This window comes from Hermetia illucens, chromosome 5, assembly GCF_905115235.1.
Source record: "Hermetia illucens chromosome 5, iHerIll2.2.curated.20191125, whole genome shotgun sequence".
Classification (NCBI taxonomy): Eukaryota; Metazoa; Arthropoda; class Insecta; order Diptera; family Stratiomyidae; genus Hermetia; species Hermetia illucens.
Window position 1 is genome coordinate 71,500,804 of NC_051853.1, and position 25,146 is coordinate 71,525,949.

General features: G+C 35.9%; 1 protein-coding gene and 1 long non-coding RNA gene across 3 annotated transcripts; one reads left to right on the top strand and one right to left on the bottom strand.

Moving 5' to 3' along the window:
- Window positions 1-4,091: 4,091 nt before the first annotated feature.
- On the bottom strand, window positions 4,092-4,767 carry LOC119658413. 2 transcript variants are annotated; one of them, XR_005250226.1, is made up of 2 exons: window positions 4,351-4,767; window positions 4,092-4,238 (listed from the first exon to the last, which is right to left on the bottom strand). It is a non-coding gene; the product is annotated as an uncharacterized LOC119658413 (long non-coding RNA). The 2 variants fall into 2 exon arrangements; XR_005250225.1 differs by having other exon boundaries at window positions 4,092-4,241.
- A 4,354-nt stretch (window positions 4,768-9,121) lies between these two features.
- Window positions 9,122-23,890, top strand: LOC119658411 (probable cytochrome P450 304a1). The gene is made up of 6 exons (XM_038065808.1): window positions 9,122-9,283; window positions 9,345-9,596; window positions 22,046-22,606; window positions 22,666-22,964; window positions 23,031-23,175; window positions 23,240-23,890. Exons 1-6 carry the CDS (start codon window positions 9,190-9,192, stop codon window positions 23,428-23,430), a joined length of 1,542 nt encoding a protein of 513 aa, XP_037921736.1. The 5' UTR covers window positions 9,122-9,189; the 3' UTR covers window positions 23,431-23,890.
- The last annotated feature ends 1,256 nt before the right edge of the window (window positions 23,891-25,146 follow it).

Genomic DNA, 25,146 nt, shown 5'->3' on the forward strand with positions numbered 1-25,146 from the left:
GAAGAGTGAAATGACACACCAATAACCTTGGCTTTGTTGGTATTTATCCTCAATACGAGTCTGCTCGTCACCTGCAAACTCTATGGATGAAAGCAAACGACCGTGTCATCAATATCTGACATAATCCCGAAGTAAGAACTTCGTTGGCGTTTGGGCCAAGTATCGGCTGATGTTGATTATAAAGCGGAAGTAGCAATTAATAAGCTACACTTTATGAAAAGGCAACAATTCCAATATTGGCTAGCTAGACTACGAAGAGTAGAGGAATGGATAAGGAATGGGGGAAAATGGAGAAAGCTAAACCACATTACATGTAGGTGTGGTTAATGCATCATTCATGGAATAATGGCAACCATATTTGTCATTGGCAATACCATTAAGATACATATGAATCGGATCTTACTAGATTAAAAAGATTGATTTTGTAAAAAGTCATAAATATTAAGTCGTTAAAATCGGTTTCTCTTTTTATGTTTATTTGTTTCATCATACAGCTTATGAGTAAGAATTTCATAACTACACTAATTTATAATTCAACTTGTATACTTTCAAAAATAGTAACACTAGACTTACATAATATCCTATTATATTCTTATCAGTTTTTTGTTAAAATAAATTTCATTAGCTTTCATCGGAGCCGCAAATAATTATAGGGGCCACTTTAATGCATGTACATATGTATTGGTTGAGGTTTATCAGGGTTCATAAATATAATCACCAATTATTTATTTAAAAAAATGTTTAAAGTTAATGACCAATAAAATTAGGTAGTTCGACATCAGATCATAATATAAAAAGTCCAATCCACCAGATGGGTCAAAAAATGTATAAACAGAAACATAAACAGCAGTTATCATTATTCTGAAAAAATAGTTCTAACTCAGATAGCAAGTCACTCGTCTTAATCGTAATTATGGGTTTCAAACTGTGTCGACCTATAGAATTTGTTCAGGCTAAGTAAACAAGAACGGGAGAAGGTCAGTACCTATTGCTGATAAATTTAATTCTAGGTACATATTTCGCAAAATTATTCTTCATTAATTCACCCCAAATAGCTATAGCTGCATACTTCCCTTTTTTGGGTTAGTTTGATATGACTTGTCTTACGATTGTATTATTGAGCTTTCACAAGTAGTCGTAGGAAAATTTAAAAACAACTATATAATTGATAGACCAGTAGCTTATTCCCTTCATCAGTACAGTACTGATGAAGGGAGTAAGTTGCTCCCGAAATATATGTATATACATAATAAAATAAAATTGTAGTTTGGAGTAAGCTACTGGTCTATCAATTTTAGACTTAACTACAAATAGAAGACAATATCTAACCTCTTAACTATATAATTATTTTGTCAATTCAGATGAACGATAAACTTCGACTGTTCAAGTATTTTTAAGCCTGATTATTAACATCGATTCAATGTCTGTCTGTCTGTCAATTTTTTCCGTGAGAGGAAATACAAATTTTAGAAAGACGATACTATTTTGCGGGGTCATGCTAACTCCTCCTCTTCGTGTAACTAAGTGGTAGGTGATGAACTTGGGAAAAGCTAATAAATAATAAATCCAATCATTATAACGATATCTTTATAAGATAATTTTAAATAATCTATGATATAATCTGTTCGACTTCTAGAATGAAGAAATTGCATTGAGGAAATGAACCTGTTTATTATCCTACTACGAAATAACAATGGCGGAATCAGGTACAACATATTGCGGCCCTTTGTTACAAAGATTCATCGAGCGTTGGCAACAGTTTCAGTACCAGCCGAAGCACTCTTCTTCACCGTCCGGAAAAAGTCTCCAATGAGCTTCGCAACAAATTCCAAAGAGCGTGTATAGAATTTTTGGAAATGGATTCTTTCCATAGACCAGGTATTCCCAGACACAATGCATCTCCAACAGCTCGGATAATTCTCTATCAAATCAATAATGAAATTACATCTCGATTGCAATACATAGTTGAGACGTAATCTCATTATTGATTTGGGAGAGTCGTTACAAATTCAGTCACTTATGTATTGTGGTGCAGTTGCAGCTATTAGATTGCACAGTCAGAAGATTCATTTTCGTGTTATTGGATTGCGTGACCGAAGAGATTCACCACGAAAAATCCTTTGAAATGTCGGTCTGGCTCATTAACGCAGGGAATTGCAAGGCTGACTCCAAATCAGCACTGAAAATGCCAGCAGGCGGATGAGGAACAAATTGCAGAGGGTTTAATGGAATTATCCCATCTCCAGTGGGACATCTGTTATCAAAATTCTAATCACTAACTCGAAGCCCAATATTATTTCCCCAGAGGATTATCACTGAAGGCACTCGCCATGCCACTATGCCGGGTTTGAATTTTAGGAAAGTTGCCGAGAGGAAATTCAACAAGCTATAAACTGCTTGGTCTTGGCCGGGTGTAAAAAGTTCATCTGTATACATGATCGGTTGGCATATAGCTTAAACCAGGAAGGTACCTTCCTTGCTCCTAGAGCCACACGATGCAGGACCGCGCCGATTATTTGCTTACCAACCCTCTACGAGTCCATAACGTCGATTATTAGTGGAAGGATCAATGCGCACACAGCGACTAATGACATTCTGCCCGAGGAATAGAAGCGCTGGCAAGTCGGATTGAGGCGTTGAAAAGAATAACTCATTATCGACTTGTTGTAGGATAGGTAATGAGAGGGAAAAGACATCTTTTTAGTTGCTATACCGATTACGCGAGGGCTTTTGAAAGCGTCCCGCATACCTAGCTAATCGATGTATTACGTCTGCATCGCATTGATCCCAAATTAATAATATTTTTGGCGACAGTCATGGAAGGGTGACACATCACCTTGTCAGTCAGGGTTCCAAAACCTCAGAATCCTTCTGCCTATGAAGAAGCATAACACACTCGATGTACTTATATGACATGTTCAGCCATGATGTATAGCCGCATGCCGGACATTGCAGTGACGTCCAAATCCTAGCTTTCACCGAGGCAGATTTTTACAAATACCCAGAAATTCTGGTGATTTGAAAGATGCTCTGCTGTCCGAATTCCTGCGATTTGTAAAGCGGGTACTGAAATCACACCTCTCGAGGAAGAATAAAATAATAATAAATAAAGAATAAAATAAGCCCACTAAATGCTATCCCTTCATTGACATATAAATTCGAAATATTGGCGTGTAGGAAGACCGATCTGGAAAACGTTTAGCGGTGGATACAAACTACTATGTCCAAATTCCGAATGCATCGCCAAAATTTTGCAAATATTACACTTTTTTTTCAACTTGAAAACTTCTGACAGCCTCTTATCGTTCACCTAATTTTGTGACAAAAATCCAGCCGTCAAGAAGTCAGGGTTTTTTGGCAAAAATTTGGCAGGTTTAACAATCCACGCCAGCCTTTATCTTCATGTAGACCTTTTGACTGTCTGTCTGCTGCTTCACCAACAACAATCCAAACATTTCCAGGCAAAATTTTTCGCGCAACTAGTCAAGCAAATTTTCATGTAGCTGACTCTCTGTCTAAAAGCTGACATATGATGCAAGAGGGGTGCGCTGGTGATAATTTCTTTCACCGAACCGCCCTCAGAAACTACTCAACCGAAAAATCAGAAAAAAAGGTGTGAAACTGACACTATATGATAATATATTATGATATTTTTTTTGAAGAAGGTTACCCCCTTAATTGCATCCAAGAATCATCGACTTTTTCAGTAATATAGGCTAAAAAAAAAGAGTATGATACTACCAGTTTGGTGGAAATCGCGGTTTTCTAACAGAGTTATAATAGATCAAAGTGGTCTCTCTTGTGTCTGGCATACTAAATCCATAAACATTATGAGCTAGGTGCAAGTTGGGCTAATGTACTCATACATTCTTACACAGGCAATAAGTGAGGCGCAGAGCTTCTAGTTTTCGACTTATTCAACATTCAAATCTGCTACAGTTTCAAGGGTCCAACAACCGGTTTTCATATTTTATTCTATCTTACTATATTCAGTTGACAATAGTATACAATGGCGGCAAAGATTCTGCATAGGACTGTTTTTGAAACCACTTTGATATAAATAAAATATGTTTTTTAAATTAAACACCAAATCTGTCTCAAAATACAATTTATCTATTCACGTCTGGCCTTTTTTCCTGAAAATTTGACTGGCGGCAGTGATAACCAGGGCGACGGATTTCACCAAAATCTTAAAATTTTTGGCGTTTTTATGTTGAAAATATATTAGGGGACCGCAGCTGCTTTATTTCAAAAGAATCAGATAACGAAAATCAAGAAAAGAAGAAAAGAGTTAATAATTTTATTTTTATCATTTTATATTTTATGTAGTTTTTATTTTTCACTAATTACTTTATATTTTTTAAACTAGACGTGAAGGATTTTTAAAATATTTGCCCCTACTCAGTTGACTAGAATCTGCAAAAAATACACATTTTGGCGAAAACATAAAAACCGAATGAACTTTTGAAATTTGATAGGTTTGACAGCCTGCTCAGGTCCTTGTCTTCCAGGGAGCCTCCTGACTGTCGAGCAGTTGCTTCACCGGTAACAATTCAACTATTTCCAGATAAAATTTCTGGTGCAACTAAAACGTTGATTTCACTGTGACCAACTTTCAGACTAAGACGCCTACTCAAACGCAAATTTACTCTCTTCAAGAAGTAATTATCACTACTATACGGGCCTTATACCACAGGCAATACACCCTTCGCGCTGGAGGCGGCTACAATTGTCTGTGGTGCAAAAAATTGCAATAAATACGTTGTTGAATCTTTCTGAAAATAAAGGAGGTCAATACACGAATGTAATGAATAATAGTACATGGCATCATATGATGTCATGTGCTACGACGATATGCCCGGCTATGCAAAATCGGCAAAGTGAGGCCAGTAACACAAGGACAGAGCGCTAGCGGTGTTAATCTCTTTCTTCTCTTTTTGGTATAGCTTTTTCCTATAACAAAATTATTTATTTTTTAAATACTAATAAGAAGAAAAAAATGAATACAGTAATTGAGAAATAATGTTTTGAAATTTTTGTCAAAATTGATAAGAATGTACAGAATGATCAGTTGTTGCCTACGGAATTATTTTTTCATTAATATAATAACATACAGCTTATTTATTCACTATATGTATTTGTATGAAGCTGCTGAAAAGAGTCAGTTATGCGGAGTATGAGTTCGTCTTTACAATCGGGACAATACGTACTTACAGCGCATTTAATATTTTCCGCATAAGTTATGCCGCATAGCAGACTCTGTATCTTTTTTCCAGGCTTTTTGTAAAACAAAATTTTATTCGGTTTACTGTCTGTCCGTGCGTCTGTCTGTCTGCCTGTCGCATCTATTATCTCGGAAACGGTTATTCCCATTGATGAAAAATTGGGTAGAAAGGTTTGTTTCGCATGTAGTGAGTAACGTAGTTCAACGTTGAGTCTAAGGGGGTTTCCAATACATGCAAAAGTGAGGTGTTAATTTTTTTCACCGAATGTAGCCATATGGACTAGATAGATATTACTATATTTATTATAAGTACATTTTTTTACAAATTGACTAAGAACGCCCTTAAGTTTATCCTAGAATCATCAAGCTTCGAAATAATATAGGTTATGCTATAGAGCATGCCACTCTTTTGTAATTTTATGAGATTTTTAGACTTTGAATGTCAGTATCAAATTAAAGTGAAAAATTTGACAAGCTAAATGCATTAACAATCAAATAAATATTCTTTTATAGAAATATACAAAACCTTTCATACCTGAAACATTCAGCTTCCGGTTTCTTAACTTATTTTTTGTTTTCTTCTACCTGTTATGAGGAGACTTCATCTTGCTCTTGGCTCTCCATTTGTTAACCAAAGTCTCTTCATTTTTACCCTCTGCTGGAAAGTTTGTCACTTGTCGGCTAGTGCGCCCAACTGTGTAACTGAAATGACTTTACACACTTTTTTTAAACGTTTTTTTTTTCTCAAACCGAATTTCTTCATATTTGGAGGAATTCTAAATCAAAAAGTAATCAACCGATCATTATAAAATTTGGAGATGTGATTCTTAGCAAAATTACGAAGAATGTCAACTAACAAGAAAAGAACTAGGCATTATTCCTTATACTGTAGATAATTTTATTTTCCTTCCGCACTCAATGGTTTCGGAGACCACGTGTCTCCTTCATCAGTGCTAGTACCTAATTAGGTAAACAATAAAATAAAAACATTTACAGTATAAGAAACAATACATTGCTCTTTTCTTAATTTATATATAAACTGGGAAAAAAAGCGTGGTCATTAAATTCAATCAACTAACATTTGGGAGATATTGTATTTTAAAGGGCGCTTTCTTTGTATAATTATTGAGAATTTTATTTTTGGAAAACAAATTAGTAATGTAAAATTAAAACGTTTTCGGTTTCAGATAAAAATTGAAGTCGTTACACGTCCCGCAGTTGGATAATTCTAAGTTGAAATTAATGTCCATGTTTTTTTACAGTTGATATATAAATTAAAAAAAGAACTAGGTGCTTTTCCTTATACTGTAAATATTTCTATTTTTCTCCGCATACAATTGTTTCGGAGACCACGTACCTCCTTCCTCAGTGCTAGTACCTAATTAGTTAACCTATATTAAACTGCCCCTATTTATATCGTAACTTTTCAGCTCTTCTAGTTTCGTTATAATTATTTTTCTGATCCTTCCCATATTTCCTCCTACTTTTTTTATTACCTGCTGTATACCTTTCTTACCAGGGTCGTTGCACAGTTTCCTTCATCGTGATTTAAGGTTACCTGCCTCCCTACTTTGATGATATATATGCTTTCCGCCGCATCCAAATGGATGGATGGATTCCACTTATCTCTTCTTTTTAAGGTTTTGTGTGAAACAAAACCTTATTAGAATCGATTCGATGTCTGTCTGTCCGTCTGTCTGTCACAGCCGATTTATTTCAATTTGTCTTTGGTTGAACCTAGCTTAGTTCTCAGTTGTCTGTTAGAGCTTGTACTTACTATTTCGATGTTGTGTTTTGAAAAGGTATTCCTTATTTTGCTCGTTAACGATGATAATATAGTGCTCGCTCTGATAGGAGCATTATCCAGACTAAAAGGCTAGTGACCACAAGATTCGGGGAACACATAAGAGTAAAACAAACGAAAAAGCGACGACCCTCGGGTGCGGAAACCCCACCTTTTGGATGCAGCAGAAAACATATATATCATCAAAGAAGGGAGGCAGGTAACCTTAAATCGCGATGAAGGAAACTGTGCAACGACCCTGGTAAAAAAGGTATGCAGCAGGTAAAAAACAAGTCGGGAAACCGGAAGCTGGACGCTTCAGATTTGAAAGGTTTTGTTTGCTTCTTCTGTGAGTATATTTGAGTGTAGAACTATCCCATTTGTACGTATCCCATTATCTATATGCATTTAGCATGTCTGACTACCCACTTTAGTGTGATATTGATACTTAGTTGCAGTAAATTTACACGGTAAGTCACTACTGTAACTTTGTTAGTAATAATATGATTTTGATCAAGCTTGGGGATAATATGCTTCATATTATATTTTATACTACTACCAACTTTTATAACTCTGGGATAAACTTAAGGGGGTCTTACTTAATTTTCCTAGAAATATGGTAATATATTATACTATTATCAACTTAATTTGCACAGATATCATTATCGAGAGTACTTTGAGGCCTGGGCACCATACGGAGGCAGTTCATAATTTTTTTCAAATTTTTCGGTTGGGTAGTTTCTGAGAATGGGTCTGTTAAAGAAATCATCACTTTCCACCCCTCCCACTCCTTGCCTTTTTAACAAATCTCAAAAAAAGTAAATAATCAAATAGTAATAATCACATGACTATATTCGGTGAAAAAATTTTTTATACCCCCTTTTACATGTATGAGGACTCCCCCTAAATCAACGTAGAAGGATATCACTCACTGCATGTCTGGGCGTTCATAGTTCCCACCTTCTCATCAAATTTGGTGTCAATCGGTATAGCCGTTTCTGAGAAAAGTGCTTGTGACAGACAGACAGACGGACAGACAGACACACATTGAACCGATTTTAATAAGGTTTTATTTTGCAAACAGAACCTTAAAAAGTAAGGGGAAATTGGGGAAGGATCAGAAAATTAATTATAACGTAATTAGAGGAGCTGAAAACTTACGATATTACGGGGTTGTTTAAAACAGGTTAACTAATTAGGTACTAGCACTGAGGAAGGAGGCACGTGGTCTCCCAAACGATTGTATGGGGAGAAAAATAACAATATTTACAGTATAAGGAAAAACACTTGGATAATTCTAGTTAAGACCTTCATCGGAATAGTGCCGCGTAACTTGGTTACTTTTAGCTTAAACTACTCAAAAAAAGTTGCCGAAGTATGATTAATGTAATTTCCAAATTTTATTGAATTCAAATTAATTCATCGCACTAAAAATAACCTAAAAAATATGTGAAACTAAGCCTTTTATTGTGTGAAAAGTTCCAACCCCTTAATACAATAGATAAAAATGCCCGCATCACATTGAACTGCATTTCGGGTATATTCAACATATATGCACTACGAGCTTTGTATAAATGGAACCATTTACCCAAATATAACAAAGGCTTTCATACCTCAAGCAACCAGTTTCCGAATTCTTTCTTATTTGTATGACATTTTGACTTTCCGCACTTTGGTATCATTAAGGATAAGGCTCTTCAAAGTTGAACCGAATTAAACTAACTAGCTTAAGTAAAAGTAAAATTTTTTTGTCACTGTTGTCATTTTATCTTATTTGATTGAGTAAACTCATTTGTGCGATATTGATCTTTAAAGAGCCACTGTTTGTTCGAAATTCTGAGAATTTGCAATAAAATTGGGTTATCGTCAGTGCGAACTTGCCTGATTTCTTATCTGCCACAAAAGACAATATATCAAATTTTCAACCAACGTCCAACTTATCTGCTTCGTCGTTGCAGTGGATGCTGAAAACGATGAAGTAATTATCATATTACTATAATACTTGTGTACATTCTATGTAACTGTCAATTAATACTTGTGTGCATACTATGTACATAGGCCTATCCCTGCCTATTTAATCGGATAAGGCAACTGGTTTTCTGGTTTATTAAAGTCAGTGCTACTGGCTAGTTTCTCAGTTTGTAACTGATCGTGTTTAAAGCTAACCAAGTAAACTTCAGTAATGGTGTCGGTTATTTTACTAGCAGCGTTCGTTTGTATGGTCATATACTACGCGTATGAATATGCAACCCATAGGCCGAAAAATTTTCCTCCCGGTAAATGATTAGAATCGAATTTATATTGATTTCTTATAAGTGATTTTCATCGCTTTTACAGGACCACCGCGTATTCCGTTTTTCGGGGCGTATCTATTTTTCCTCCTCGTCAATTTTAAGTCGACGCATTCAGCAGCGCTTCTCTTCAGCAAGTGGTATAAATCAAAAATGCTTGGATTTTATTTAGGAAGTTATCCAACTGTAGTAGTGCATTCACATGAAGGAGTGAAAGAAGTCCTTTTACGGCCAGAATTCGATGGACGACCTGACTTATTTGCAGGGCGCCTACGTGAACCAAATTTTAATAGAAAAGGTATTTATATTCCAAGTCATTTTAGTAGAAATGTGAAAAGTGAGGTACTTTAAAAGTCGTTGGGCTTGAATTTTAATATCTACTTCGCCCGAAACGGTATTAATGTTTGTTTTTTAAAAAAAGTAAAATTATTTTGCTTCAAAAAAGTTATTGAAAGGTGGAAAATTACTATCCATCTCATTAGATCGAAATGGTATCCATCGAAAAAAGCAAATAGTGCTCATCTTTAAGCGGTGCTAGCATTTAATACAAAAACAATTTGGAAAAGGGATGAAATGTTATGTGGGATCCTATTTTATGGATAAAATTATTATGAAGAAATCATGATGGGATTAAAGTATTAAAAATTTATATGTATATGAATATACTATTCAAAGAAAATCGGGAAGAACGAAACATAAAAAGAAGGATTAAAATAGAGAACACTTGTCCTGAATTTGTAACGCGATACCTTCATACACCATAAGATGTTATGTTCCAGTATTTAAGTTACCACACTTCGTTAAGTTTCAATAAAAAAGTTATTCCCCACATAGTGTCCTGGCAACGTAAAATATTATATCTCTCGCATCCAAATTGTTGGATTTTATATACCAATTCCAAATTCAGCAGCCGTCTCTTACAATCCTATTTAATTTACCAAGTGATTTCGTTACATTTTCACTCCTCTTGGATATCTTTTTGGAGACTTGAATGAGGCAGGTAGAATTTAACAATTAATTCAGTACTCACAAGGAATATTTAGGTGAGTCGATCAAAGTGCATCAAGTTTATTTATGATTAACTCTAGTCTAGTAATCTTGATTAATTAAAAAAATAGACTAGTTGGTTGTTACAAATGGTGCTTAACGTTGAACAAGTCCAAAATGCGTGTTCTTAAGACTTGTAATTTTAAAAAACAATGTAAGACGGACTGAAGTGCCAAAAGCCGACTTACTTTCTCAAACTTACGGTACGTTAAGCGAGCACGTGTCGACAAATGCCTCGATTGTCCTGTGCTTAGGCACAAGCACAACTGAACGATCAAAAATTTTGCAAGTTTTTCAGATATTTTGTTTTGTGTATTTATTTTTTTCTTTCCTTACTAAATTGTCAATGAGACTGTGTTTTGATCTCATTTCGATCACTGGAATCATTGCTGTAATATCCGGATGGCTTAGCGATTAGAGAACCAAACTGTCACATTGGTTGGTCGTGGTTCAAATCTTATGAGTAGCGAAGGGATTTGATTCTTGAATATCCGATACCAGTCAACTCGGCTGTGAATGGGTACCTGAGTCAAATCAGGGTAATATATCACCTTATCATTGATCGTTGATTGCCGTTCTGAGCTCCAGTTCATCATTGAAACTTTGTATCGCTCCCTCACTACCACTGCTGTGGTAATGGAAAAATAGGTACCTTACTTGCCACCCGCCGAGCTGCGACGGATAGATATTGAGAATACTTCGATTTTTACCAACAGCAGAATTTACAGCAGAATTGTCGACATTAGCATTAAGGGTAATTTTACGTATCAACAATTAAACCTAAACAAGTCGGAATACCGGAAGCTCTGCGCTTCAGGTAAAAGGTTTTGTGTTCGTCTTATGTGAGCAACTCACTATGTACTCCTACATACATTTGTAGCTAAGAATACAAAAATGTCCACAATATTTTTCTAAAGTCTAAGATACACATATGCGCATCCAAATCAACAACATAAATACTGTGTTTATCCTAAATAAACAAACATTGTCTATTAACGCATTGGTAAATTGATCTAACACATCTTCGCGCATTTCCACTTTACTCCGTGCACAAAAGCGCGTACGTAAATTAAAAATCGCTGGTAATCAGGTACACACATGTCTATTATATTGGTTACTACTTGTGCACCTCTCTCAAGTAATTAACACTGATATGCAAATAACTAAAAAAGCCAGAAAAGGAAAACTAAAATGTCACCATGGACCCCGCCGTTCTTTATATGATGATGACGTCATAGACGTCTGAGGGTGCAATAAATTTACCTGAAATACTAAAATTTGACCTTCTATAACTTTGTTAATAATAGTTCGATTTTCTTCAAACTTTTTAAAATTATGTCCTATATTATCGCCTATGCTGATGCCAAACTTTGTATTTCTAGCATGAACTTAAAGGGATTTTCTGGCAAATTTCTAAAACATGGTAATATACTATTATTAACTTTAGGTTCTGAAAACGAGACCTGTTTCACTTTTTGGTGCACACATTTTGGGCCCTATCTCCTCTATGTTTAACCCAATATCAGAAATAAGGTCAGTTTCGTAAAGTACTTTTCGAGCCCATCAAACTAAACACAGCGAGTGGCGCCTCGCTGCATGTAAAGAGGCACACAGACCACATATTCTCGCCAAAGTTCCTGTCAATCGGTTTAGCCGTTTCCGGGTAAATCGGGTCGGACAGACAGATGGCCATACGGAGAGGTGAACAGACGAACAGCCGGACGGACAGACAGACATTGAATGATTTTAATAATTTTGTTTCACACAAAACCTTAAAAAGCAATAAGACCTGACGTCATTGAAGCTGAATTGTGGAAAGTGAAAATCTGGGATCCGTACGTTATTGAGAAATGGAAAAAGTGGGGGTCTGTTCAATGTTCAAATAATCATCCAATTTACGTACATAAACAACGTCGTTGGAATTACTGGGTTTTGTCAGTAATTGTAGCATTACAGAGCCAATAACATTACATGTCACACGGCGATTCATGGAAGAATATCATGAATCTAGAGTACACTTATACCACAAAATGTCGAAGGAACATTGGTGCAGAGCAGTTTCAACATAATATTGGTGTTGAGATAACTGGATTCCTAAATTTAGGATAAAGCAGCGAAGGTGGATGTCGCGCTGGTTATTCGTCGAATGATAGCAAGTTTGGTGCTTTAGGAGAAACCACACTTCCTAGATTTACAAATTAATCAACGCCTTCGATCCTCTACACATTAATGCAAATAGAAAGATTACGATCAGACTGGGAACCTTGATATTGTTACTGTTTATCTTCAGTCCAACTCTACTTCCACTCTTTCCAAATCCAGAGTTATTTGGCCGAAATCCATGATTCGATAACAAGAAGAAATAACATCGGTGACAGGATGCAACCCTGACGGACTCCGCTTTCAACCTAATATTTGTCTGAGATTTTACCTCGATGAGGTGTTGGTGTGGTCAAGGTAGAAGGACCCGGAGCGGAAACCAACCTGCTCTCTGTCGATCAGTCTTCGAGATGTTCCTTGATAGGTTCCGGGATTATTTTAGCTATTATTTTTACGACGGGAGGGAACACGCAAATACCCCTCTTATTATCGCAGATAAAATGGGTGCCTTTTTTTCGGAATTTCAGCTATCATCAACTCTCTGGGGAAAATTTCGGATTCACCGAATTTCCGTTTAAGCAGAAGTAGCAGATATGCAGAAACTGCAGGAGCAGCACGAATACCTTTGTGGGTAGACCGTCAAGGCCGGTGGCTTACTCCGTTTCCAAAAGAGGTGAAACTTCACCTGCCGTGGTACAGTTAAGAACCGTGGTGAAGTGTTCCGCTACTTCAGCTGTTCCTCTTCCTGAATGAGGAGTCGACCCTTAACCTCCTTAACAGGGTCATCGAAAGATTTGCCACCACATGCAAATTCTTTCGTGATATGGTATATGGTTCTGAAATCTTTGCCATCTATGGTAACTTCAATAAGAAATTCCCTTTTGTCAGGGCGCACACTAGATTGAACTTCCACAGACTTCACCCGGTATCGGAGTTCAAACGTGTCACGCCCACTATTACTCGCATAATTATACAAGCTGTCGATATTGAACTTAAGGAGCCACAACTCTCCTGCGAGAAGTGGCGGGCGCAAGGCGCGAGCGACCATTAGATCCCTTTCAGAGACGATTTTAACGGTTCTCTTGTTACGTATATCTAGAAGACAATTCCTACTACTGCTGATCGCAAAATGGTCAATCTGGCCTTATGGCAAACTCTGTGCTCGAAAATGTGCTAACATTGACGAAGCGGTGAAATCTGCAGAAATCCATAAACCAGCCTCCATTATCGTTACGGTCGTCAAGGCCATGTTTCTCGACCACACCTCCGAGCAAGGTGTTGTCAAAGCCCAACTTGGTATTCAGAACTTCCATCATAACCACAATGTCAATTTTAGGCAGTCTCTCCCGAACTGCGTGTAATTGCTTGTAGAAAGCATCCTTATATCGGAAATCTCCGTTAGTGGATAACACTGAACAATTGTGATGCTCCTCAACTTGAACCTGCATCTTGTAGTCAACTATTCCCCTTAATTATGATTTGGATGTACTAAATTCACACAATGATAACTTTGCCATAACATCGCCAGTAATAGTAGCATTTGCGCACACTATGCGCTTGCATAATTCGGTCCTAAAATTTTTTCAAGGAGGTTTTCTTGAAAGTTTCGTAGTATAATAGCATTTTTTCATAGTTCTCATATATCCACCAAAGTTCATTCGAAACGATGTAGTTATTTTAGATAAAAGTGTCTTTGTTTAGCACAACATTTAAAAAAAGAAAGATAGGAAAAATGCATATCAAACATAGTCAGCACTTAAACTGGAATCAAGTTAATAGGCGGTGAACATTAAAGCGGAATGAAATGAACAGTCAATTGATAGGTACTTCGCTCTCAACGACCACATTTTTCGTTTATATAAACCAGTATTTTCTCAGTTTTCATTTTCGCCAATTCGATATGTACATACAGTGACCAAAATTGAAATCTGGACACCATCATAGGAAATATATTGGTGCTCAGAAAGAGGATAGAAGGGCTTTTATGTAATTTATTGTTTTCACAAGAACGTACAACCTGTTGAACACAATGGGAAGAAAACTAACGAAAAAGGAAAAAATAAATTACAAAAGAAACTGTCTTTTCGTAGGAAAAATTGATCTCTGGACAGAGCTAAAAAATCATAATAATGACATTAAAAACTCAAAAAATACTAGGTAATACTCCGTGTGGAGACCTTTGGCATCATATACAGCCTTTACTCTTTCTGGCATGGATTCGACCAAACGCTAGACATATTCGGTTGGAATTTTCTTCATTATTCTACAAGACATTCCATAAAGTATTTTTTGCTCGAAATGGGATCTTCCCGCAAGTTCTCAATAAATTACAATCCGGGGATTTTTGAAAATTTTTGCGTGTTTTTCACGCTTCATGTTTTGAGTAATTGTTTTGGCATATCTTAAATACTTGACAAATACCCAATTTCTCTGCGCTGGTATATTTCCCTCCACGGATACCAAATTACCCACGCTGTCAGCTCCGTAACATGCACGAAGGGTAAAGACTATATACGATGCTAAAGGTCTCCACACGTAGTAATATTTTTAGTATTTTTTTTTTACTTTTTAATGTCATTATTACGGTTTTTGAACCCTGTCCGCATTTCAAATTTGCCTACGAAAATACAATTTCTTTTATAATTCACCCTCAGTAAAAGTTTTATCTTATCCTTTAATTTTCTTCACATTGTATCCAACAGGTTGGATTACTCAGTGCACACAAAAAGGAAATCTCTAACTTACCATTTTTGGTATAGGTTGAAATGCTTAAATTAAAAAAAACTTGAAATATATTCTCAAAAATATAATTTATCGGACTTTCGACTGACCACGGCCATGCTTCTCTTAGTAACACGAGAGGGTAGCATGATGGCCTCACTGGTCTACAAAAACAAATTATTTTTCCACTCTAATGTTATTATGCATGAAACTACTAAACAAATTTTATTACATTTACTTTTTTGTAATGGATTTTTTTTAATAAGCCGTTTTTTTGCTAACAAATTAAAATCAAATCGTAGCGCCAGCTACAATAAAAAAAAAAGTTAGAGTTCGTTCCAAAACATTAGAATAATCCAAACAATCTAACTTTATGTACCGTAACAGCATTTTATTTTGTGTTTTTATATTTTTTATTCTGAATATTGTCGTTGTGCAATATTTCCAGATAAAACCAATATTTCCAGATGAAACCTTTGACCGACTTTATCAACGGGAGTCGGGAAAAAACTAGTTTCATGGAACACGCTAGATTTCCATACATCGATTTCATGAGGAAAAAGACATGGATGATATTCTGGTAGTTAAGACTTTGTTACACCTAGTTCACAATGTATATGCATATACATATTATGTAAGACTATTCACTTTAACGTGATACTGTCTCAGATTGCAGTGAATTTTCACAGAAGCAACCACTTCCGTCTATTATAACTTTTATAGTAATAATACGATTTTCACCAAACTTGGTAGATCATGCTCTCTATTATATACTATAAAATTTCATGATTCTAGAAAAAACTTAAAAGGGTTAGCAACCAATTACTAAAAACTACAGTAATATGCTATTATTAACTTTATTTGAGAGGATATCGGTATGGAGGGTATGGCGGAGCCTTGATACTGTAAAAAACCAGCTTTTTGTTTTTTCAGATTTTTCGGTTGGATAGCTTCGAGGAATGGGTCAGCGAAAGAAATGATCTATTTCCAGCCTCCATACTCCCCCCTTTTGCAGCGAATATCAGAACTGAGGCCAACTGGAGCCTACTACAATATATTTTAATAGTTAGTAAATACGTATTTCGAAAGCTACTTACTCTCTTCCTCAGTACTTAAGCTAGTAGCTTTCGAAATACGTATTTACTAACTATTAAAATATATTGTAGTAGGAGCAAGCTACCTAGTTTTATTTTTATTTAGAAGAACTACAAGCATCGGAACGGTAACTATTTTTTGGGTAGATGTTAAGTATGTCGTTAATGTTGCAAAATCTAAAAAGGACAACATCCTTTGCGGTGGACTACAATCATAGCGTGATATTCCAGCAGAGCAACGCTAACGAATTGTCGACTCAATAAACAATATAAGAACGTAATGGTCATGCAAAGAAACATTAATAGTCATGCAGTGAAATGTTAACCATAATTTAACGTTTTTTCTCATTCGAATATCATAAAATTTAAGTTTTTTTTTTAAAGTATTTCAGCCGCTATTTTCTTGAGCGCTCGGGTTTCTTACTGTTGACACTCTGTTTGATTTTTCACATAAAAGTAGTTTTTTTTCTTTAGTTGTTCAATACTATTATTGGGCCAATTTTCTTTTGTTTTTGGGGGAAGAAGTGGTAAAACTGCTGTTATTTTTCGCAGCTTGGGCCAAGAAGATTAAACACAGAAGATTCATTTTCCAGCGCATTGGTCAAAATGGTATGTTGGGAAAAAATCGTTGCACATGTTCGAAATTATATGGTAAATGCCCGAGGAAAATTTCGGCGCATTAGGTTTGGTGTTAGTGACATATGCGACACTAACACCAGTGGAGTGCATTGAAGTGGAGCCACGTGACTGCGAGTACGTGGCACCGCTGTTTATGGCTTGTCACAGGATGGGGATACCATCTAGACGCCATCGACCCACCAACACACCAATACATTAACCAGAAGGGCCAGGGGCAAGTAGCTACTTCATTCTTACCCCACGAATACGCAATGACATGCGGTACTCCTAGACACTTGATTTACTCCTCCTGTATTTAGTTTTTTTGGCTTGTGCTTTTGTAAAATAAAGCCTAATTAATATTTTGTTCACGATCTCTTTGCCCTTATCAGTCTTTTATACGTTTTTATGTCGGAATCGATTATACCTAATATGTTTTATCATGAGATCATGAGATAGTGTTTTTCATTGGATGGCATGGCCCTAAAGAAATTATCAGTTAAAAAAACTTTCCTCAATCTGTGACCACAACAAGTCTACAATGGTTTTAGTCCGTACCCCGAAATAGATTTTCGTTAGAGATTGTGTTGGGCAGTAGTACGGATAAATTTTTTACGTTGAACAGCCTATTTAGAAGTATAAGTAAAGATGTACATTATCTAAAGACAGGTTACAGGAGGGGCGACAATTGCATTGCAGGCTTCGACATTGCCCCAGAACAGTAAAGAAGTGTGGGCGTCTCGGAACGTCGTGGCTGGAACTGAAGCGCATTTCAGGTAACCGCGAGCAATGGCGCGTAAGTGTAGTTGACGCACTATACCGCACCAAGCGGTGAATGCCAACCATCACCTAATTCATTTGATCTTCATTCATGTTAATTGTTTTCTGCCCAAATTTATCTTTCGTCTATTTCATGGAAAATGTAAACTCATCATGCAGTCGTATTACTAATTCTAATCATTAATCATTTAATTATTCAGTGAAAGTTCCCATGAGATTAATGTACACGATTCACCTCTTCTTAATTTGTCGCATTCATGTATCCGTAATCAAATATTAATTGTAAACAAAACTGAATGTATGTATATCAATGATTGCAGGTATATAAGTTCATTTACCGCATTTCACACTTTTGAGCCGATTATAATTACTTCTTTGTGGGAGGTTTATATGATATATAAACTAAATTCAGAATGGAATAAATTACTCTCTGCAATGAGAGGTGAACATGGAATGTTATTTGCTGCACAAGGCGTTCCAGAGGCAATAATTAGAATCTTTTCGTGAATGTAATAGATTTTGATTCCACCATTGATATACAAATTACTGGCCGCCTTTAATAATCTGCCCACGAGAAATGATGATATTGATTAAATTATACACTCTCTTTTCCACATTTTCATAGTGGTGAGGTGCCATGCCGTTTCTGTAACACTGCAACCCCTAATTTCAGTGCACATAAGTGAGAAACCTGTAGATAAATTAATTAGAACAAAACGTAGTAAGGATACTAGGGAAACAGTTATAAAATGCAAGCTTCTCAGATGAAACGGAGGACGTATATTTGGAGGCTTGTCTCACCCAAGCGTACCTTAATACTTTTCAAAAGCACCTTGAAAAGAAACCAGCTTTGTACGGCCTTCTTTTTTCATTGTCAAAAGAATGTCTAGCCGACAAACATGTTATTCAAGAAAAAATGGCGTATTATATCAACAATATCACGACGTAATTGGTGATACTTATAAAAATTGATAACAACTTAATTTTGTTTTTCACAACTTGTAACCTACGAATTGTTTTGGGTCTATCAAAGTGTGTTGCTACTACTCAAATATGCAATTAGAAATAATTACAACCTATTTTAAACCATTTAAAATAATATTTAATGACAATAATGGAATATAGTCCAATTATCTGGCAAGAATAAAGCGAATCAATTTCAAATGTCTATCAAGTCAAATTAATTGATAACAATATTAGTTGAAAGTCATTTAAACTCGGCCCAAGTACAATGTACTGCAGTTAAATAGAATAGCTATGAAATGAAGGAATCAAAGTACATATGTACATGCATCTAGAGGCATAATTCGCACATCAAGCTTCTGGAGACAATAACGAAAGTAAAGATTGTATTTGTATAAACAAATTGCATTTATACAGTAATGTGGCTTATAGTCAAAGAAAATATTAGCATAATGAATGGAAATAAAAGTTGTTGAAGTAAAGAATCAACTCTCAAAGGAATCCTTCAGAAAAGGAAAAAGACTTTGATAGCCTTTGTTTTACCAAAAAAAAGTTTCAATTAGTATTTCCCGTAAATAAACTAACCTTTTAGACTGATTGAGATGTTAATGAAAGATGAATGATTCAAAAACGTACAATCCCAAAAATGAGGCGGATCTCGTTCTTAGAATTTATCTAATTAAAAATTTATTACAAAACTATCCCCTTTGTCAAATCGAGACTTTAAAGTACATACGTATATCCAATTCCATTATTTGCTAAAATAAACTCTATAATGGAACGAGGCACGTCCAGAAAGTGAATCTACTCAATTTGTGTAATCTTTCCAAAAAATTATCAAAAAAAAATACATAGTTTCATTTGGATATAACATACATGTGAAAGTTATTTTTCAAAATAGTCGCCATCCATTTCGATGCAGGTGGATAAATGGGGGATCAATCTTTTGATCATTATTATCATCTTCAACGGCGTAACAACCAGTCGTTTTGGAATTATGACTTGGCGTTTTTAATTTCATTTTGTAGATTTTCAGGGACTCCATATGGAGATAAAAATTGAAATTGAGATGGATTTTGCGAACGAGATGCCATAAATATCAATTCAATAATTATATAATATTATGTTTATTGGAACTAAAGCGAACTTACCCCTAGAGAAAACATAATTGGGATTCTTAAATCCATCCATCCATCATTAAAATGTAAAATTCATTAAAAAGAGATGGAATGGATGGATGAATGGACTAACAGGAAATCTTGGCGGTAGGATGTGCATCAGTTTCAACAGTTGCTTGCAATATTGACATCGAAGCAAAGAATTCCATTCTTGTAGCTCAGAAATTACTGTACTTGCATGATATCTCAAAAATCCACAACGTCCAGCTTGACACATTTTCAAAAGGGTTCGTTATTGCAGCACAACATTTACATACGGGAAATGGACATATATTATATGGTGTAGTGGCTCCTCTCCAGGAAACCGGTCCCTATCGAGCCCATCTCTTGCAACGCTGTCACATCAGCCTTATATTGGGGCAGGATATCGGCTAGCTGCTTGGCAGCTCTATTTCTGTACAGGGAGCGCACGTTCCATGAGAGAATGCGCAAATCGTTATTCCGTTCTTGTTGTCGGGTTCGTCATTGTATAGTCAATCCAGTCCGAAGCTCCTTTTGTGGTTTCGTAACGCTTTGTTTTCGGTGTACGGTTGTCAGCTCTACCCAACCCCCAACCTGGAGGACCAGTTGGCACAATTTGTCCCGTTTTTAGGCGCGGGAGACTCGTCTTTACCCTTCTCCGTCTGCAGTTTTCCATTAAGAAAGAACTCTCAGCGATCACCACATGGAAGTGGAGATAGGGTTTGGTAGTAGAGCTGTTGGTGTTGGTTCAGCACTATACTATGCCTCTACTACCCTTAGAGCGCTACATATGATATTGCATCGAAGTTAAATCTCAGAAGAATTTAAGGCCAGAAGTGGATTTCCCCAGGGTTGCAACATGTCAGCGATATTATTTCTTCTCGTTATCGGTGATGTTGTAAGGGTAATGAAGATCGTTAACTTAGTTATACCAGAATACGTTGTCAAAAATTAAAAGCGAAATTCGTGTTCCTTTAGATTTGATAACCTGGGGCACCCAGGAGGTCTTTACATAATACTTAGTGTCAGTCCCCTGTACAAGTGCATTTGTATTTTTTGTAACGGATATTAAATCAACATCATTTAGAGTGAGAAATGTTTTCATATCCGAGAGCGAACTTTTCAAACAATTCTTTTTTCAAGTGCGTTTTTCTCAAAATGACTTTCTTCACATTTGCCAACTCAAAAAGTGATGAACCATTCATTACAAAATTAGAGTACGATTCTTTACAAAATTACGAAGAATATGAATATGAATGATGATATCAATTTTTAAGAGTGCTTTCTTGCTTATTTAGTGAAAAAATGGTCAAAATTAAAATATTTTTTAACACTTGCAAAAATGTTTATTCTTGCACTTTCTTCAGGTTTAAATTTTTAGGAAATAAGTTAGTAATGTAAAATTTGTTATTTTTGGCTTCAGAGAGTCATCTCGTGTGTCAGATCTAAGGAATCGTTTTTTTAGCATCAATTGCCCCAACAGGAATTAAAAGTGTGTATTTAGTTATAGTGTAGAATTATTTTTGTTTGAGAATTGAGGAAGTCCTAAGTCCATATCCACTTGATGTCGGACCGGACCAACTGGGAAGAAACTTTCTTCCACATTTGTGGTCCGCGGACCCCTCTTTTTGGGCTAAAAACTCAAAAATTCAAAAAAGTCGAGGGCAGAGGCACTCATCAGACGCGGCTTTAGATCTGCCCTGGGAGCAGCGTGACCAAAAGTGGCCACAGGTGGTAATCGCTTTTTTATGTATAATCGCAAATACAACATGAGTGCGAATTATATCCAATAGGAATCCGCCGCCCGTCCAGCTCAAAAGAAAGGTTCGCGGACATAAATGTGAAAGAAAGTTTCTTCCCAATTGGTCCGATCCGACATCAACTGGGTGCGGACTTAGGACTCCCTCAATCCTCAATCAAAAATAATTCCACTTCGGCCTAGTTTGGAACTGAAAGTGACTGCAGGATCTGCACGGAAAATTTTTTTTCTGCATGTTCTTCCATCATTCGGAATATGGTAGCGAAGTCTTTGTTTTTTGTGGCAGCTTTTTCTTTCATTGCCAACGCAATAGAGAAATTCCATTTGCCGAGACGTACGCTACACTGCAGTACTCATGCTTTCTCACCGCGCCGAGCCTCTAAACTGTCCGTCCCTTTAAATTCTAAAAATTTCTAGTATAATCAGATTTTCATATAGAAGTATAATACGCAAACGTTGAATATGAACTAATTGAATTACTACTTACTTGAACAACTGCCGCATTATAACTTTTCTTTGATTGCAGGAATTTTCTTTAATGATGGACCTATATGGAAAGTTCAGCGGCGGTTTATTCTACGATATCTTCGAGACTTTGGATTCGGTCGTCGTTTCGATGAACTGGAGATCTTTGTTAATGAAGAACTGATGGAACTTGTGGATATTATGAAGAACGGACCCGAATATCCACATGAACATCGATTTTTCCGAAAAAATCAGGCTTTATGTCCTTACTTTATGTCACCTGTCATGGTGAACGCGTTCCTCAAAATTTTTTGCAACGAGAAAATACCGCGAGCAGATCAGGAAGCTGTAGGAGATTTGGCGATGGCTACCGAAGAGTTCCAGCGTATAGCTGATGACTATGGAAGATTAGTTAGCCTTTTTCCTTGGATACGACATTTTTTCCCAAAAACTAGCGGTTTCAAAGATCTTGCTAGGTCAAATGCTGTTATTTATAAATTTGTGAAAAACATCATCGTTAGACACGAAAAAACCTTCGAACCTGACCATATCCGAAACTTCGTTGATATGTATTTGGAGGAACTGCAGCGTGAAGAAGGAAAAGTCGATACCACTTTTGCCAGTATGAAAATCATATTAAAGGAACCTTATATATTTGAATTCATTAAAATTCCTTTCCAGTCGATCAGTTCATTATGGGCATTGTGGACTTTATCTTTCCAGCGATATCCGCAATATCAACACAGTTATCATTCTTGTTCCAGTGGTTCCTACGGAAACCAGAAATTCTAAAAAAGATTCAAGCCGAAATTGACGAAGTTGTTGGAAATGGACGCCTACCCACCCTTGACGATCGACAACATTTACATTACACTGAAGCCTCGCTTAGAGAATGTTTAAGGCTGGAAACCTTGGTGCCATCAAACTTACCGCACAGAGCGATAGCTGATACAGAACTTCTAGGATATTCTATCCCTGCCGTAAGTTTCATTATTGATCCTTCATTTGTGTATTGATTGGAATTGAAAACGTGTTCTTTTTGAAAGGACACCATAGTCTATACCGGTTTGTATGGATTCCATAACGACAAAGACACTTGGGGCGATCCGGAGGAATTTCGTCCAGAGAGGTTCTTAGATTACAGGGGCCATTTTTCCAATAAGAAGGATATATCGCTTCCATTCGGAGCAGGTATTTATAGAAATTTGGAATTTTACTGGGGATAGTCTCACATATATTTAATTGTATTTCTTAGGTAAACGGTTATGCGCTGGCGAAACATTTGCTAGAAATATGCTTTTCCTAACAGCTGGAGCTATTTGCCAAAATTTCAATATTATACGTGGCAAAGGAGAGAGTTTACCTGATCCAAAAGAAACTATTTGCGGTCTCATAAGAACGCCTCCAGATTATTGGGTTCATTATGAAATCCGCGAGAATCATTGAAAAGACAATGGAGGCTATATGTTTTAATTCCTGAATTTACACAATGAATTATTGCTATCATGACTTAAATATAGTAGTAAATTAAAACTGGTCATGGCAATAATCGATTCCACCTATGAAATTAAAGGTTTTTTCAAACTCGAATAACAAAGAAGCCTAAAAAATCTAAATTTAATTCAGTATTACGAATAGATTTAGGGACAAAAGAAACTTTTGATACGTGTATCGTTTTATAACAAATTCAAAAAAATATTCCATAGAAATAATTTTCTCTGCTCTTTTATGAAGTCAATAATTCAATTGTATGAATTTTATTGGAAGTACGATTCAGTTATATTTTTTAAATATATTGTTATTAATGTATGGTTTTCTATAGGTTGAAAGGAAAGGGTTTTGTAAATAATTCTAAGTACGGTTTCTCAGACAAAAATATATACATATTCGCAAAAGCATAGAAAATTATCTTTAGTTTCATTTATTGTACCACACACAGAACGAGAGAAACAATTTTCGTGCTGCACAGACTTTGAGTTCAACTTGTTTTAACTCAAGAAAAATAATCCTACAGACGTAATAATAATTTGTATAATTTTCTTCTTATCACTTTTTCTAATAAATTTTATTAACTTTCAGATTTTACTACAACTAATTAAAGAGGTCACTTTACCAAGCGTATGTATGGCGCCTATCAAACTTCATAAAAGAGATCTGCAAATTTTATTGTGCCCAATAAAATTAAGTAGCCGCACGTCAGATCACAGTATAACGAACTTGAACTACGATTGGGGCCAAAAAATTCATAAACAAAAACATAAACAATAATTATCAAATTAAATGAAAAAATTTGGGAAAAAATAGTATCAACTAAGATAAGAAATCACTAGTCTTAATCATAATTGTAATCAAATTGTATCGACGTATGAGAAGTTATTAGGCTAAGGAAACGAAAAGGTGAGAGTGCAATTATTTAATATTATTCTATGTATCCTGTATTATTCTACAATATATAAGCATATATCGCGCAAACTACTGCACGTTAGAGCAACCTTTGAATTTAAAGGGGGGATAAATTTCTACATTAGTCAACTCCGAGTATAATTATGGCTGAATCCTTCGCTTGGTTGGAAATCTTAGGCAAACGCTTTCATGAGGTGATGCTAACCTCCCATGTATCCTCCAATCATATCGATTTGATCTGATCTGATTATAATCAAGAACAGTAGAACCCCGACACTTTATGAAGATCGAGAAAGTTGCATTTTGGCAGTTGTTATACATATATCATAAATGTAAAACCATACCTAGATTAAGCTTATCGAGATCCAAATTGTCACTATTCTGTGATGGCCCACAATAACATCCACCCTATGATGTTTATGAAAAAACTCGAGTGCCATAATGTTATTTCTCCTAATTGCTTTCCGAGCTTTGACAAAAAACTTTACTCTTACATAACATATCGCTTTTCTTCCAATGATAAAACAGTCAAACCTGCCCTTGAGCTTAAAATAATATAAATAATATAAATCAGCACAAGTAGCTTCTAAGTCATTACAGCCAGTACTGAGTTACTTGTAGAACTGTTTTATATCTATAGCAGTTTTTTTACCAGTACCGTTACTATATTGAAAAGAAAATGCAGAAAAGTCAACTGTGGTATTCGCTCTCTCAACTTCTAATCAAATTCGAAATAATTTTGAAGTTATAGTCTTCGAA